Source organism: Nyctibius grandis, chromosome 1 (genome assembly GCF_013368605.1).
Source record: "Nyctibius grandis isolate bNycGra1 chromosome 1, bNycGra1.pri, whole genome shotgun sequence".
NCBI classification, from domain to species: domain Eukaryota; kingdom Metazoa; phylum Chordata; class Aves; order Nyctibiiformes; family Nyctibiidae; genus Nyctibius; species Nyctibius grandis.
The window spans coordinates 108,046,039-108,062,756 of NC_090658.1; the positions used below are offsets into that span (position 1 = coordinate 108,046,039).

General features: G+C 34.7%; 1 protein-coding gene across 1 annotated transcript in view; it reads left to right on the forward strand.

Moving 5' to 3' along the window:
* CSMD1 (CUB and Sushi multiple domains 1) overlaps positions 1-16,718 on the forward strand; it is a 1,320,281-nt gene that overhangs the window by 1,181,493 nt on the left and 122,070 nt on the right. The window contains 2 exon segments of the mRNA XM_068415956.1: positions 3,710-3,898; positions 14,976-15,153. Coding sequence (XP_068272057.1) covers positions 3,710-3,898; positions 14,976-15,153 — 367 coding nt within the window.

The window sequence follows — 16,718 nt, forward strand, 5'->3', positions numbered from 1 at the left end:
TCTGCTGTGAAATACTATACCATTTTTTAAAGCTCAATACCAAACAAGTCTTTGGGCATGACACTCATTAAAAAAGCTTTCTTTTGTGAGGTGGGATTTGTGGGTAATGTTTGATAGTGATCACTGAATAATGAATTGCTCTGTTAAATCAGGTATAGTTTTTGCATATATCAAAAGAACAGAGAAGAATATAATTCATATTTATATTAAAACTATAAAACATATTCTCTGAGTGGCCTATAAGTCATGATATCATAGTCAGATGGTTCACCTGACTTACAGTTACTCCGGTAATTTATGAGTCATCTATACAATTTATACCGGAAGTCACATGCAGAGAGTATAGTCATATTTTACACCTTTTTCTTAAAAAAATACCCAAACCTGTGCTCTGCCTATGTGCAAGTGCTTTCACCCCTGACTGACCTTCAAATTTATGGTAATCTGCTTTAGGCAGATGATCTATTCTTACTAAAACAAATATCAGAACAAACCCCAGAAGTTTCTGTGTGTGTTTTGTTTACCTTACTTACAATAGGAGAAAATCATATGCATCTCTGAATAAATACTAACTAGAATTTTAAAAGCTAGGCTTTATTTTTTCCATTAACAGTCCAAGGGACTTTAAGGTATGTTGTGCAAATTAGAGGGACAGAGAGATGCTAGTGTTCTTTCAGGATTTCCTCTATCACCTGAGCTGCTCCTGTGTTTTCTTCTCATGTAGATCAGTGAGATGTTTTTTCTGAAATGAATTTTTAAGACTAACTTAAAATATCTGAGACCATATTAAGTACATTTAAAATGTAATCTGTGAATATTGTATTGCAACAAATTAACCAATAAGGAAGGATATTTTTTAAGTGTATTCATCTCCTCAGAAAGTTGTACAATCAAAGTTTAAAAGTTCCAATAGTAATTGTTGTTGTTCAAAACACTGTCATTGTAACTATTGGGCAATGTAGTGCTGTACTTTGTCAAATAAATCTATGAGATCTGCTGACCCTCTAGAATAATCTTCTATTGTACTTTCAATATAATTTACTAAATAGCTTTTTATATAATTTATTAGTCTTAATATGTCCTGTACCCTTAAATAATTTTTCTAGTACTCCATTTTGTATAAAGGCGTGGATAATAATGATATTATCTCTAGTAGTACTATACGAATAATGATAGCAGTAGTAATAATAGCATTAAAAATTAATAAGCCATTACTAGATTCAGCACAAAATTTTAATGAACCATAATTAAGGTAAAATAAAGCTTTCTGTGTTTCTTTTCCAGTAGCAATTAATTCTGATTGTTAAGTTTTAATTTTCTTTTCTTAACTTTTTGTTATTTGGGGAAAGAGGGGTCTGATTTATAAGAGGATTTTGGAATGTTTACAGTACCTCCACGTATCTTCCAGCTTTGTAATGTTACAAACACTGGATTTTGGATTCACTAAATGAATTAGGGAAAAGAAGAAGGCTTTCTCAAAATAAATCTTCTATTGATTTCATAGCATGACTATAATCAGCAATAACTAAAAAAACTCACTACAGTAGCTGTACTTCAGTGAAGCAATTCAAACTTCACTAAGTAAGCACTTAAGCACACTTAAGTTATATGTTTAGCTTAATCTTGCTGAAATGGCTTGTTTAAATAATCTAATTGATAATGATAATTACATACTTCTAGGATGAACATATCTATATTGTAATGATTAGCTTTGAAAAAATAATAAAATTCTTTGTTCAAGAATATTTTCTTTATCTCTCACTGTATTTTTAGTGCTTGGACTTAATGGCACCTGTTTATTTGAACTTTCTTATCTTCTGACAGAAGTATTGCATAACTGTAAATGGAATGCTCAGAGAAAACAGGGCATTCATCTTCTCAATAATTATTTCTTAAATGAAAGTTACTTGCTATCTTATCTGTGTGAAGTTGTTTGTGAATGATTCTACATAACATTTTTATAAAACTGTCTTTCCTGCTTCCTGTGGAACTATTTATGATTAAATATTCTAAGGAAATATATCTTCAATATGGAAACATGTAGTTTTAAAAATTACCTTTATATCTTAATAAATGCTATTATTGAAAGCTTCCTCTGAGTTTTCATCACACTATTTTGTATAAATTAAATATGTTTAATTGAATAATATTTTGAGGTCTTTGAAAATATAAACCCCAACATTAAATACGATGAATCATGAATGTAATAGTTTGTATGGAGATATATCTAGAAGGAACTTCTGTCACTTTTCTATATCTTTCTGATGCTCTGTGACTTTATAGTATTTCAGTAATTATTTTAATTTTTTTTGTCAGGTTATTTTTTTTTTAATAGTTTAATATGTATTAAAAAATCCAATGGATTGTGAAAATCTTGTATTTCATAAAATTTTAAGGAATGACCAACTTTGTTATACCTTACTAGAATACTAACTATACTATTTAAATGTGAAAACACATTTAGACACTTGCTGTGATTAGCTGTGTGCTGATTTATTCTTGAAGTCAGTGTACTATTTAATTGATGCAGGTAATGAACAAACTGGAATATTGCCATTCAAATAGATATAAACCACCACAGTAATATATATACTTATCCTCAATTTGAAATTGTTTGTTTTGCTACATAGTGCTCACAGTGCTGCAAAACTCTTTTTTTGTTGTGCTGCAGTTAGTTACATCCATTCCTAGTAGATGACATAGAACAGTATATGAATGTTATCAGAAAAAACATCTCAAGTTCTTATGCCACCATTAGTTGTACAAGTATACTTGTGAATTAAAAAAAAAAAGTATTTTCAAATTTTGGAAATTGCACTGTGAACATGGTCATTCAATAGATATGCATTTTTAAGAAATATAGTTTAATTTCAGGCATTGTGGACAAATTTATTTTCCTAAATAATTTTACTATTTCTTACTTGGAATGAATTGCATTATTTCTTGTATATCGGGATAGGAAAAAGATATTTGAAAAATTCTGTGATAATTTCTAATCTTGAGAATCTTAGCAGAAAAGTGACCACTTACTAAATATGGTTAATTAAATTATTAGTATTACTGTGTGCAGCTTTTGGATTCAATGTTGCTGCATTCAGAGCAAGATTGTTTTTATTTCAGACTTAACAAATTAAAACTGAGTATAAATAAAGTTTATGAAAATGACTTACTCATGAAATTATGTCACTTAGCAACATACTTACTAAGTATATCCATCTTATTTATTAAATAAATTAATTCCGTGTATCTTGGTTAAAAAAATGTTATCCTGTTATAAAACTATTCTCAGTTCTTAGTCACTAGGTCTGAGCCTAGAAAATTATTTAAAAATAAACACATAATTTATATAATATCCTAATCTGAAGCTTCAACATGAACTACTAAAACACAATATTCCATCTTCATGCATTTCACCCAATGTTCCTTTGACTTTATTCTCTAAATTTCGGATGTAGATGGCAATTCATTCTATTCCAGATTTTGATCTTTCCTATACTTTGTCTCTAGAGCTAGTTTTTTCGTTCCTTTATCAAGAAGTGGACGGTCGCAATGGATGATTTATTTCTTATTATATGTTAATCGCTCTGTTACTGGAATTTGGAATTCCAGTGTTTACCTGTTATGGAATGCATTACAGAATTTATATTAATGTTTACTTCCTGTGTTGAGAGCTGACTAAGCAATAAAAAGTACTTCTGTTCTCTTCCAGCTTACGAGTTACAGAACTGCCCTGATCCTCCTCCTTTTTTGAATGGCTATATAGTCAACTCAGATTACAGTGTGGGTCAGTCAGTATCATTTGAATGCTATCCTGGATATGTTTTGAGGGGTCAGCCTGTTCTCACATGCCAACATGGAATCAACAGGAATTGGAACTATCATTTCCCCAGATGTGAAGGTAACTCTCTGCTAGTACCTTTGCTTTAGAACTCACAATACTTTCTGAGTTTTTTATACTTGTTTGTGTGTGTGTACATAATGCAGCTTTTGCTGAAGAGCTGCACCTTTATCCTAATCTGTATTGTAAGCAGCTAAAGTATGTGCTTTTATAAATCATAAATATTTTATGAATCGTGTTCTTCAGCAGTGATTTATTGTTCCTACTAGTATCTATCAGTTGTATGGGTTATGAGAACTCATGATACTGCCAGAAATTATCTTAAGGTCCATGTGATTTTTTTTTTTTCCTTCTTTTTTTCTGATTTGGGGACGAGGGGGGGAGTGTACAATGTAACATATAGAATTTTCCATTGTAAAGCTTTTACTTGGACTTTCATTGAAAAAATACAAGTGCAGAAACAAAATTTATGACACTCCTTTAGACCTTTAGAGGCTCTGACAAAGTCTTGTATAGGATGTTATGACAAAACTAGATAGTCATTGTATAGAACTGAAGTGGTGTCATAGATAATCAACCAGCTGAGAAGTTATAAAATAAATTGAAATAAATTATTTCCATCATAACAAGAGGTTAATGGTGCTACAGATTTTTCACTGCAGAATGTATGTTCAGTGTATTTGACGATAATCTTGAAGGATGGGGAAGATGCTTCTCTACACAGAACACCCAATAGCTTTTCACAGAATCACAGAATCACAGAATCACAGAATGTTAGGGATTGGAAGGGACCTCGAAAGATCATCTAGTCCTATCCCCCTGCCGGAGCAAGATTGCCTAGACCATATCACACAGGAACGCGTCCAGGCGGGTTTGCAATGTCTCCAGACAAGGAGACTCCACAACCTCTCTGGGCAGCCTGTTCCAGTGTTCGGTCACCCTCACCGTAAAGAAGTTTTTCCTCATATTTATGTGGAACCTCCTGTGTTCCAACTTGCACCCATTGCCCCTTGTCCTGTCAAGGGATGCCACTGAGAAGAGCCTGGCTCCATCCTCATGACACTTGCCCTTTACTTATTTATAAACATTAATGAGGTCACCCCTCAGTCTCCTCTTCTCTAAGCTAAAGAGACCCAGCTCCCTCAGCCTCTCCTCATAAGGGAGATGTTCCACTCCCTTAATCATCTTCATGGCTCTGCGCTGGACTCTCTCTAGCAGTTCTCTGTCCTTCTTGAACTGAGGGGCCCAGAACTGGACACAATACTCCAGATGCGGCCTCACCAGGGCAGAGTAGAGGGGGAGGAGAACCTCTCTCGACCTGCTAACCACACCCCTTCTAATACACCCCAGGATGCCATTGGCCTTCTTGGCCACAAGGGCACACTGCTGGCTCATGGTCATCCTGCTGTCCACTAGGACCCCCAGGTCCCTTTCCCCTACGCTGGTCTCCAACAGGTCTGCCCCCAACTTGTACTGGTACATGGGGTTGTTCTTGCCCAGGTGCAGGACTTTACACTTGCCCTCATTATATTTCATTAAATTTCTCCCCGCCCAACTCTCCAGCCTGTCCAGGTCCCTCTGAATGGCTGCGCAGCCTTCCGGTGTGTCAGCCACTCCTCCCAGTTTTGTGTCATCAGCGAACTTGCTGACAGTGCACTCTATTCCCTCATCCAAGTCATTAATGAATATATTGAATAGCACTGGTCCCAGTACCGACCCTTGAGGGACTCCGCTAGACACAGGCCTCCAACTGGACTCAGTCCCATTGACCACCACTCTCTGGCTTCTTTCCTTCAGCCAGTTCACAATCCACCTCACTACCCGATCATCCAGACCACACTTCCTCAGTTTAGCTGCGAGGATGCTGTGGGAGACCGTGTCAAACGCTTTACTGAAATCGAGATAGACCACATCCACAGCTTTACCATCATCTATCCACCGGGTTACGTCCTCATAAAAGGCTATCAAGTTGGTTGAGCAAGACTTCCCGTTGGTGAAGCCATGCTGAGTGCCCCTAATGATCCCCCTGTCCTTGATGTGCCTAGAGACAGCACCAAGAACAAGTTGTTCCATTACCTTTCCTGGGATGGAGGTGAGGCTGACCGGTCTATAGTTACCCGGGTCCTCCTTCTTGCCCTTTTTGAAGACTGGAGTGACATTCGCTTTCCTCCAGTCCTCAGGCACCTCTCCCGTTGCCCACGACTTAGCAAAGATGATGGAGAGTGGCCTAGCAACGACTTCGGCCAGCTCCCTCAGCACCCATGGGTGCATCCCATCAGGGCCCATGGATTTATGGACGTCAAAGGACGTTTTATGGACGTTTTTAGGTTAGTCAAACCAGAAAAGTCTGCGAGGAATTCAGGAAAGATCTAACTGAGCTACAGGTGTAAGCCAGAAAAAAAACTGTGGAAGAAGGGTCAGTCATTCTGCTTCAGGATAGACTGCTAGAGGCGAGAAAGAAATTTTTCAGTGGAACAGGTTAACATAGTGTTGTCTACTTTGGATTCTTCAGTGCATTCTTACTAGACATGGAGGGTAGAATATTTTCAGAAGCAAAAACTACATTAGATGGACTAAAGGTGTGCTTCATCACTGCAATTCCTTGCTTTCCAACTGAGGATTTTAGTACTGTGAGTAATAATTTCAAATTATTTTCTTATTATTTCTGAAGCAGGTATTCTTCTGACAGCTTAACTCTATTGCTCTTTTACATGAACACGTGTTTTGTACATGTACCTGGGAAGAGGCGCTTTTATTATTTCGTTATGCTGTCGTTTAAATCCAATGTTACAAGAATCCAGAAAATTTAAGTTCTAGTTCCATAATAGTTAATGCAAATTACCATAAATTGATCAGAAATCTAGAAAAGTAAATATATAGAGGAGGTTGAAAGTATTGCATATTTCTTGGAATGCAAAGGGATTACAAGGGAGAAGTAAAGTTCAAAATGAGTTATCTGGATGAAGGTTTTCACTGATACAAGTCTTTGCCCATTTGAAACTTGTTAAAACATAAAAACAATTACAAAGCCCCAATTCCTTGTATTTTTTAAATATGATTTGTATTATTTTTATTATTATTGGAGTTCTTAAATTAAGAATTACTGACTCTTTTTTTCATTTCAATTTAAACTGTATTTTATCACGTTATTGCATAGATATCATAGAAGTCTGGCAGGCTCCAGGAGTAAGACACAAATGTGCCCTACTAGCCAAAGAGAAAAGACCATGTGTGGACAGAACCTGTGGCATTGCAGTAAGAAAGGCCATGCCCCCTGACTTCAGCAGTTCAGTTAGGAAGTAGTACATATTTGAACAAATTAGAGTATTGAGTTTTGTTTTGTTTTCAAATTAAAGAACAGATTTTTAGTGCCAGGCACTTACACTGTTTTGCATTTATGACACTATAGAAGTAAAAGTAATAAAATGATATTTCCAGTATTGAATGGCATTAGAGAATTTCTAGCATATGAGAGAATGTGTAACTTCTGTACAATCAATGGGTGCATTTACTGTTAAATCGCTATTGAGATGTGGCTGCTGTTCCCATGTCTTCCATTTTTCTTGTTTTTTAATCTGTGCATCAGAACAGCTGAAAGATAGTTTACACATTTTGTGGAAATATATATTTCAATTTAAATAAGAAGAATGCATGGAAATAATTTTGGACTTAATTTCTCTTTTAGGGAGAAGACTATGTAAAAAAAAAAAGAAATAGCAACATAACCATTTAATATAATTACTAAATAATTGTATTATTTTAGCAGACTATAGTTGGAATTGTGTTGTGAAACACCTTCTGAGCCTTATGCAACTCCATTGGTCCACACTGCAATAGGCAATATAGGCATCTCTTATAAAACCATACCTCCCAAAGAAAAAAGACTGGAGAGGCGTGAGAAAATGCAGTTCTTTGTGAAAGTAGGGCTAATGTTTTTCTTAGAGACATACTATGTGATAATGCATCACATCTTTGTCAAAGTGGTTGGTTATAACTCATAATGCCTTTTTTTTAAAAAATTTTTAAGGGTTTTTTTCCAACTCTTTTAGCAGTGGCATGTTTAGATTAAAGATATGAACCATCATCTCCCATATGTTTTAACTAAAAGAGTCTGTAACATTGCTTTTAAGTTATGTGTCTAATCTTGCTCTGGAAGATTCTATTAAGACCACCTATCTCTTTCATGGACTATTATAACTAACTTCTGTACTTATTTTAGAGAATTCACTCAGCCTAAAACATGGACTTAAGTACTCCAGTTAGTTATGTGCTTTTTTTCCCTAGGGTGCTTTCTTTAAGTGTCTGCTGAACTAAATGGTAAATGAATGGGAGCATTGGAGATTTCAATTTTGCATTTAAATGTTTTACAAGTCCTATTTTAGGTACATAAAACCTTACACTGAATGTGTTCTGTAGCTCCATGTGTCTTTTTAATTAAAAATTATAGCACTTTACAAAATATTTTCCCATGTATTACATGAATTAATGAGTAATTACTTTTGAGTTCTAAAAACTATCAAAGATGAGGAAGGATTATTGAAAGAAGATACTTTTATTCAAAGGAGATTGAGTTATGGAATCATCAGTGTTTTGAAAGAAAATACAAGGTTATTCATGATAAAAATGCACAATAAGCAAATATGAAATATTTTTCCTAATGTTAAACATATGGTAAAATTTTACAGTATCCTTTGAAGAGTGATATAAAAGTGTAAAGGATGGTGATAGAATATTAGTAACATATGTTCCATATACAATACAATGCTAGGGTGAAAACACCAGTTAGAGTTACAAGCAGAATATCAAGTAAGCGTTGGGACTATCTTGTCCAGAAATAATGAAGCCACTTTCAAAAAAAGGCGGGGGATGGGTAGGGGGAGAGAAAAAAAATGATCTAAAGAGCATATGGAAGATATGGAATAATTACTTGATAAAATAACTTCTGTGCAGTATTCATAAACCAGATATGAATATGACTTACTCTACTAAATGATAATATTAGTATGTTTAGACCTTCTAAATCTTGCCACCTGATGCTACAGGTTTTTAAAACTTACATGATATCTTCTGCCAGTCAGATACAATGTGCTTTATTATCCTGCATAAGAATAGAGAAAGAAAATACTTTAAAGGACATAAAAAGATAAGAGAATATATGTTTTTTCTCTCTTCCCATTAAGTTTGACCTACACTCTTTGCGCTCCTAGAATAAAGACATTTAAGATACCAAATCCATATTCTCCCTAGATCCTTTTAGTTTACTAATTAAAATGTGTTTTAAAAGCCATTAATTTCTGAGATGCAATTTGAAATGTTTATCAGTGGAAAACCACATTGTTTTGCATATGTTCTTAGAAACCCATCTTATATTTCTAGACAAGTTATGATCTCTGTTCTCTTTGAAAATTGTTTTCACACACTGTATTTTTTATTAATTTATTGGATGATGTTGTAGTGTTAGCATTAGAGACTGTAGCTATATTTCATTCTTTTTATTACTATTTGTTATTATTAAACTGTTGGCATTTGGGGTAATCCTACTGATATTTTGACAAGATAAACATGGAGAATTTAACTTAAAAAGTTGGTCTTTTGCGGCACATATTTTTGGGATCCTTTTTGTAGTGGTAAATCAGAAATGAGAACAATAAACTGTGTAAATTAAAGTTAAACTGAGAGGATAAATGAGAAGGGTAAACATTATGTCATTCACCTTTGAGAAATAATCTTCTAGCCTGCTCACTTGATAAGAAATTAAATCAATATCACAAGTAATTCTGTTTCCTTGTCCTGGCCTGTAATAAAGCTTTCTATTTTTTTTATATCATTAAATTAAAGGTTTTCCTTCATGTTTAATAAGCTGCTTTACCTTTTCCTAATCAAATAAATGCTGTGTGGCATTTCTCTGGTTTTGGAACATCTGGAGAAATTACTTTATTTTCCTGAATCAAAGCAACAGAAGAAGCTACCCAGAGTGTCTTTGCTAGCTAGCATTACAGCACTTCAGCATTAACACTTCAGTAGGACCCTTCCAAAGCCTGTGAAATTTACGTTCAGACACTGGTAAGCAGAATCTTTAACACAGTGTTTTTAGAATCCTTTAAAAACCTAGGCGCCTAATTTCAAAGTTCAAAACTTTTTCATTTTTTTGTATAGATCATACACTTTTCCTTTTTTCCTTTCTTCCTTGTCCTAGGTTAAGCTTTTTGAGTCAGATGCCTTAGCCCGATTTTGATTTAATCATAGAATCATAGAATGGTTTGGGTTGGAAGGGACCTTAAAGATCATCTAGTTCCAACCCCCTGCCACAGGCAGGGACAGCTTTTCTCTAGACAAGGTTGCTCAAAGCCCCATACAGCCTGGCCTTAAACACTGCCAAGGAGGGGGCATCCACAGCTTCTCTGGACAACCTGTTCCACTGTCTCACTACCCTCACAGTAAAGAATTTCTTCCTAATATCTAATCTAAATCTATCGTCTTTCAGTTTAAAACCATTACCCCTCGTCCTGTCACTACTTGCCCTTGTAAAAAGCCCCTCTTCCACTTTCCTGTAAGCCCCCTTCAGATACTGGAAGGCTGCTAGAAGGTCTCCCTGGAGCCTTCTCTCCTCCAGGCTGAAGAGCCCCAACTCTCTCAGCTTATCTTCACAGGAGAGGAGCTCCAGCCCTCCAATCATCTTCGTGGCCCTCCTCTGGACGCGTTCCATAGCATATGGATTTCTTCCATATCAGTTTTGTGGTGATGCATCTGCAGTGACTTATTGTCCCTCTTTTCTCACTAATTAAGCTTTGAATGAAAGTTGTCAGCTAAAGAAACAATATCTTAAGAAATCCTCATTAATGGTTTAATAATTTTAAAATATTCATTACAAAGGAATAGCAGTGTTGTGATAGAATGTAGACCTATATATTATACAGCCACGAGATTTCAATTGTGAAAAGTTAACATTCAATTAGTTTAGCAGCAATCTGTATATGATACATCTTAAAGGCACAACAAACACAAAATGGCACTTCCTATCATTTTAGTATAAAGTGACATCTATATTGATAGGATAAATAAGAACATGAGACTGGGTAGAAGTCGCAAAAAGGAATTCTAAGTATTTCAGATGTTTTTACTATATGACACGTTATTGATACATGTTTATGAAACTACATCAGTTTATTAGCTTGATTTTTAATTTTTTGAGGAATGAGGCTATTTTGCACAGTTTTATGAAAATTTCAGAAAAAAATATTCTATACCTCTCACTTCCAGTGATACATCGCTTCTTGTTAAAAACAGTATTGTTAAACTGTGAGCAAGATTTGAATATATGTCTTCTGATGAAAATGTGATTAAAGACAAATGAGTTCAAGTAATAAACTGGTACACTTTGTAATACTAGTTTCAGTTAGCAATCAGAGGTCTTAAAATAAAGGAAAACATAAATAAGTTCTATATCTAAGACTTTTTAAAAATATCATATAAATTTGTTGGATTACATTCCACAGCAATTAAATCATATAGAAAAAAATATCGCTTTATATCTGGGTGTGATTTTTAACCCTGAAAGAGATTAAATGCTCTCACTTCACATGTGAGAACATCACTGGGTTTCCTCTAGTTTGATGGTAATTTAAAACAGCTATTTGATATTGGGAGAGTATTTTTTTTTCTGATCTAACACAAAAAGAAGACATCTTTGGAGTTGTAAAAGGATTTCAGAATAATATACAATATTCCTGAGTAGTGGTATAGATGCACCACCTAAGGGCATAGCAGCCTTGTATCTTTTCTATTTCTTATGCCTCTTCACTCCTAGAAAACATGTTTCCTAAAAGAATATTGAAGACACATGAGATCTATATTAGGAGTAGTTTAGATTTTTATAGTACAAAATAGCATTTTCTATGTTTTCTTAGGTGAAGTGAGAGTACAGAAACATTTGTTCTGTTTGAATTAACATGCAGGAAGATAAAATAATATTTTGTTTATAATAACATGAAGGTAAAGTCATTCTTTCTTTTCTCTGTCCCCCTGTCCAGATACTTTTAATTCAGTAGTTTTATCTTCATTTTCTAGCTCAAAGAAGTTATTCCTCTGTTCTCTGTTACTGACACATCTGTAATTCAGACTGTGCATCTGCTTCCTTTGCATGTGAATCCTACCTTCCAAGCCTACCCACAGGCATCTACATTGCACAGCTCCACACAGCTGAGGCCTGAATGAATGCGTCTCCATGTGTGTGCACTTGTGAACATTTATAGCTATGATTTCTGACTAAAGAGCAGGTTTCTTAGTATTTTGACTGAGCATGCAGTGTTTTCTCAGTCTCTCAGGTAGCAGACTAGTTTTGTCGAAAATTCATTTCCGTACGTTAAAACTCAGTTTAGCACTGCTGAAAGAATTGTTAAGACATATAAATGTTTTTGCAATAAGGAAAATAAATTATTATAAGGTCTCTGATCGTTGGAATTTGGCAGTGGGTCTGAGAGGGAAATCAATGGAAGAATTAAATCATTTTTCTATCTGTGGCCAGTATCAGAAGTTCAGATCAAAACCTTTCCACAAAAGATTGCACGTACTTCAGAAGGCTGAGAGATATAAGAGATCTGGTAGTGTCTCACAAAAGAAGAGTTGGCACTGCTTCAGAGGAAGAGGTTGAGTTGTCTGTGCAGTTGTCCCATGGAAATCTGACAATGAATAAGTCACCCATAAATGATTAATAAAAAAAAAAGTTTATGAATATTCGTATGTAAGATGTGGAAAATAATCTAAATCATATTCTCCACTGTGTAGCAGGTGATTTGAAATACATTAAAGAGCTTTTTCATTATATGGGAGAAAATTAGGTTAATTTCTTCTCATGAGATCATAGTAGAAGCTTGTCATCTAGTCATGCTCTAAGATTTCACTCCTGTGCAATCAGGTTCTAATTGTATACCATAGCTGTCTTGACATAAGATATATAGCTGTCAATAAATGACTAACTAGGTTCGGGCACCTTTGGGTGGATCTTTAAAAGTGTTTACTGTTCTTCCATGCACAATGTTGTATCTGGAATTAGGTATGAATGGGCATGGGAGCACATAGTATGGTATACATTCATTTGTAAATCAGCATGTGGTCTACTGTTAGCATTTGAAAGTTCAGAAGACTTGATTATATGCTTTTCCATTTCAAAAATCTGTGTTTCTTCATAGCTATCATTCAAAGTGCAATATAATAACTTCATTAATTTAGGGTGATTTGTTTATTCAAACTAAAGCTATTTTTGTCTTATGTGAAATGCAAATTTCTATTTAATCTTCCATCTCCTGTGATTTTTAAGGATCTTTGGAGAAAGCCTAGTATCAGCTGTGTATATTGCTTATTCTATTAGAGTTTTGTTATCTGTGATACTTTTTTTTTTTTTTTCCTGAGACACTTTATTGGTCTGTCATGGCTAACCGTCATATAAGAGGAAATAGACTATCTTTACTGAAATACAATCAATCTGCATTCTTTGTAGAGTATTAGAGAATAACAAAGGCAAAATAAAAAATATATGCAATCATTGACAACATTAATTAATCTGGCAAAAATAAACTCAAGATATATTTAGGTATAAAACTTCTATCAGAAAAATCCTATATCTTAGCTAGAACTTAAAGGATTTTCCACGTGTCACTATATTTGTCTCAGGAAGTGTATTTCAATGTAGTAAGCATACTTGTCAAAGCAGGCTTTTAGCTGTAAACATGGAGTACTGTGGAGAGAACAGACAAGATTTCAGGCAATCTGAGCATGGCGTAAATGTAGGGGATTAGGAAACAGTAAAAAATGAGCTTAGTCACATTTTCATCATAGAACCATCAGAGCTGATAGACATCTCCAGCTGCCCTTGGCCTGTACATGCAACCAGGAATCAGACAAATAGAACCAGCCCTTCATTTCCCTTAGCTCATTCCCTTTTTTAGGCACTAAAGGGTTGTAGTTCAGCAGCAGATGCCGTTCTGTTCTGAGATGGGAAGATGTGCTAAATGCATCATACTAGCTAGTATTGATATGGATGAAGAAAGTGGAGTGGTTAAAGCATTCTTAACCTGTCCTGTAAATCCAGTGATTATTAAAAAGATTCCTCCAAGAAGGGTTACTCATCAAGTAGCCAGATGATCCTTCTACCCCAAGGGTATAGCAGCTTTAAACCATACAGGAAATGTGACATCCTTCTGTGTTTCTCCGTCCTTCTTTTTTCCCTTTTCCTTTTTCCTTTTCCTTTTTTTACTGAAAAGTGAAAAAGAAATGAAGAGGGTCTGAAGGAGAGTCATAGGAACCCTGACAATAATAACATAAAATTTATGGTAAGAGCTAATGAGAAAAGTTCCAGAGCTAGACTGAGTGCCCACAGATGAGATTAAGGTTTCACTCTAATGAGTGAGACTTGTTAGTTTGCACTAGTGGCCATATGTCTACTCAGATCCATGCTTGCATCCATAATCACTCATTTCCCTCAAACTGAGACTCAAAAGAGAATACATTATTACATATTTGCTACCCTTGAATTAAATCAACCACCTTTTCATGGCATTGATTTTCCTACAGATTTCATTCAGTAAATTTATGCTGATTTGTGTCTCTGTCTTCATTTTACTTGTCATAAGAATAATCAGCATGCAAACTGCAATTGAAGTGCCATTAAACACAGTTAAAAACTATCAGAAATTAAGTATAATGGCATTTGAGTAAGTGAAAGAATGATCAGTCTTTTTCTTTTTTTAGAATTGTATTCCAATTCAGTCAGGGTTCAGTTGTATAGAAACATGCGAGTTTTGTTTGCTTGTTTATTTGTTTCTTAATTCTAAATGCAAGCAAAAGGTGTCTCTTTTTAAATGTGTGCTTAGTTTCAAGAATTCTGTATAAAAGCAATATTCCCAGTAGATTTTGATGGATTTTAAGAAATGAAATCCGAAAGACATTAAGATAACTTATTTCTTAGAAATATCAATACTTTCTGTCTCTGAGAAGCAACCAACCAAGGAAAACTGCTGTGTTTAAGACCTAGCTTGTCTTGTCCTGTGGAGCTTTCAGAATCTGGGAGCATTTTGATATTCCATTTGTAACATGAAAAAGTATGTTTCTCCTACTAATTTTTCATTTGTTTTCTTTTCAGCTCCTTGTGGCTATAATGTAACCGCTCAGAATGGTACAGTTTATTCCCCAGGATTTCCAGATGAATACCCAAATTCCAAGGACTGTACTTGGTTAATTATTGTACCTCCAGGCCATGGGATTTATATTAACTTTACCTTACTCCAAACTGAACCTGTGAATGACTACATTGCAGTTTGGTATGCAATTTTTCAAAACAAAAGTGATTTTTTTTCTGATTGATGTATCAGACCTCACTGTCCCAAGCTACAGCTTTTGCTTAGTATTGCTCTTTAGGTTGTAATATGTGCCGAAGAACAGCATAAAACAAGTTCTACAATTATATGAAAAAAAATAATATTGTATATCACTTTCTGAACTCTTTAGGAATATTTTTACAAAAGTACTTTGAAACTCAAACTCAGTTATTAAACAGATCTTCTTTGAGCTCTCTGTTTTCTAAGTGAGGCCATGTGAGGTCAAAGTGATGTAACAATCTGTATTATGTTGAATTACATGTTCCATGAACACATGAGGCAACATACATTAGTTGTGGCAAAACTTTTTGACATCTTTAGGTATCAACTAATTTAGGCATTAATTAAGATTTTCTTAAATTTTCTTAATATCTTAATATGGCTGATAGACATACTCTCTGTATTTATCAAGCCAGGATTCCAGCTCTTGTACCTCTATGTCTTTGAACTTTATATTTTATGTTCCTCTTCTCTGGACTTCTATTTCTTACCCTCCAAACCCATCTCAACTTTGTGTCCTCAGCTGGAGGAAGAGGGCTCAGGGCTGTCTAAATTCTTACATAAGAATTTACTGCACTGAAGAGCAGGCATAGATGATGCTGAAATTCTTACACAATTTCTCATCTATGGCTAAACGTGATCCTTACCCCACATAATGTGCAAAGTGACTTATCTCTCATATATGCTACAGAGAATTCGGCAAAAGGACAGTTTGCACAGAATATAGGATGTAAGTTACTCTTGTACGAGTCAGCTGCTCCCACCTCTCAGTTAGTCCACTATTCCTGTACCTATTGCTGTCTGGGTGAGTTTTTTCCAGACAGCGATACTAAAGTCCATATAATACAGGGAGAATCCAGTCAGTTTATAAAGATGCATAGCTGTTTATGAACTACTGTTGGCTACCTCTGGTATTTGCATTACCTATAAATCCAAGTCTAAAACGCATCATAGATTGTCATCTCTGGCACGTTAAATAAAAAAAAAAAAAAAAGCCTTCACTGGTAAAGATCTAACTGTATCAATGACTTCTCTTTTTACCTAAGCAATTAAGTCCTAAAATTGTGTCAGCTTTTTGAACTTGCTTGGCTGAAGTACATGCTGAATTTCTGAATTGTTATATTCTTTCAACAAAGATTTTAAACATACTGTTTTACAGCTTGTTTCTCTCAGTTCCCAATTGCCTGTGAATTACAAGCATGCTTTCTTTAGAGTTCTTTTCTGAGGTACCAATGATATATAGGTCTGGGATCTCTTGGAAGGAGGCTGTTTAGTGTAATTTTGTTTAAGTCATTCATGTATATGCCATTCACTTCTGTATGAAAAGTCAAATCTTGATATCAAAGCTTTTTTTTTTCTTCCCCCCCCAAGGAATCAGACTTTTAAAATGAAAACTTATCTAAATTATCAAGATCTTATTCAATATTTATTACTTTCACTTTTGTTTTCAAGGCAGCAGGAAGGAGAAAATATATTTTTATGTTGAGTCACGTGTTGTTTATTTTTTC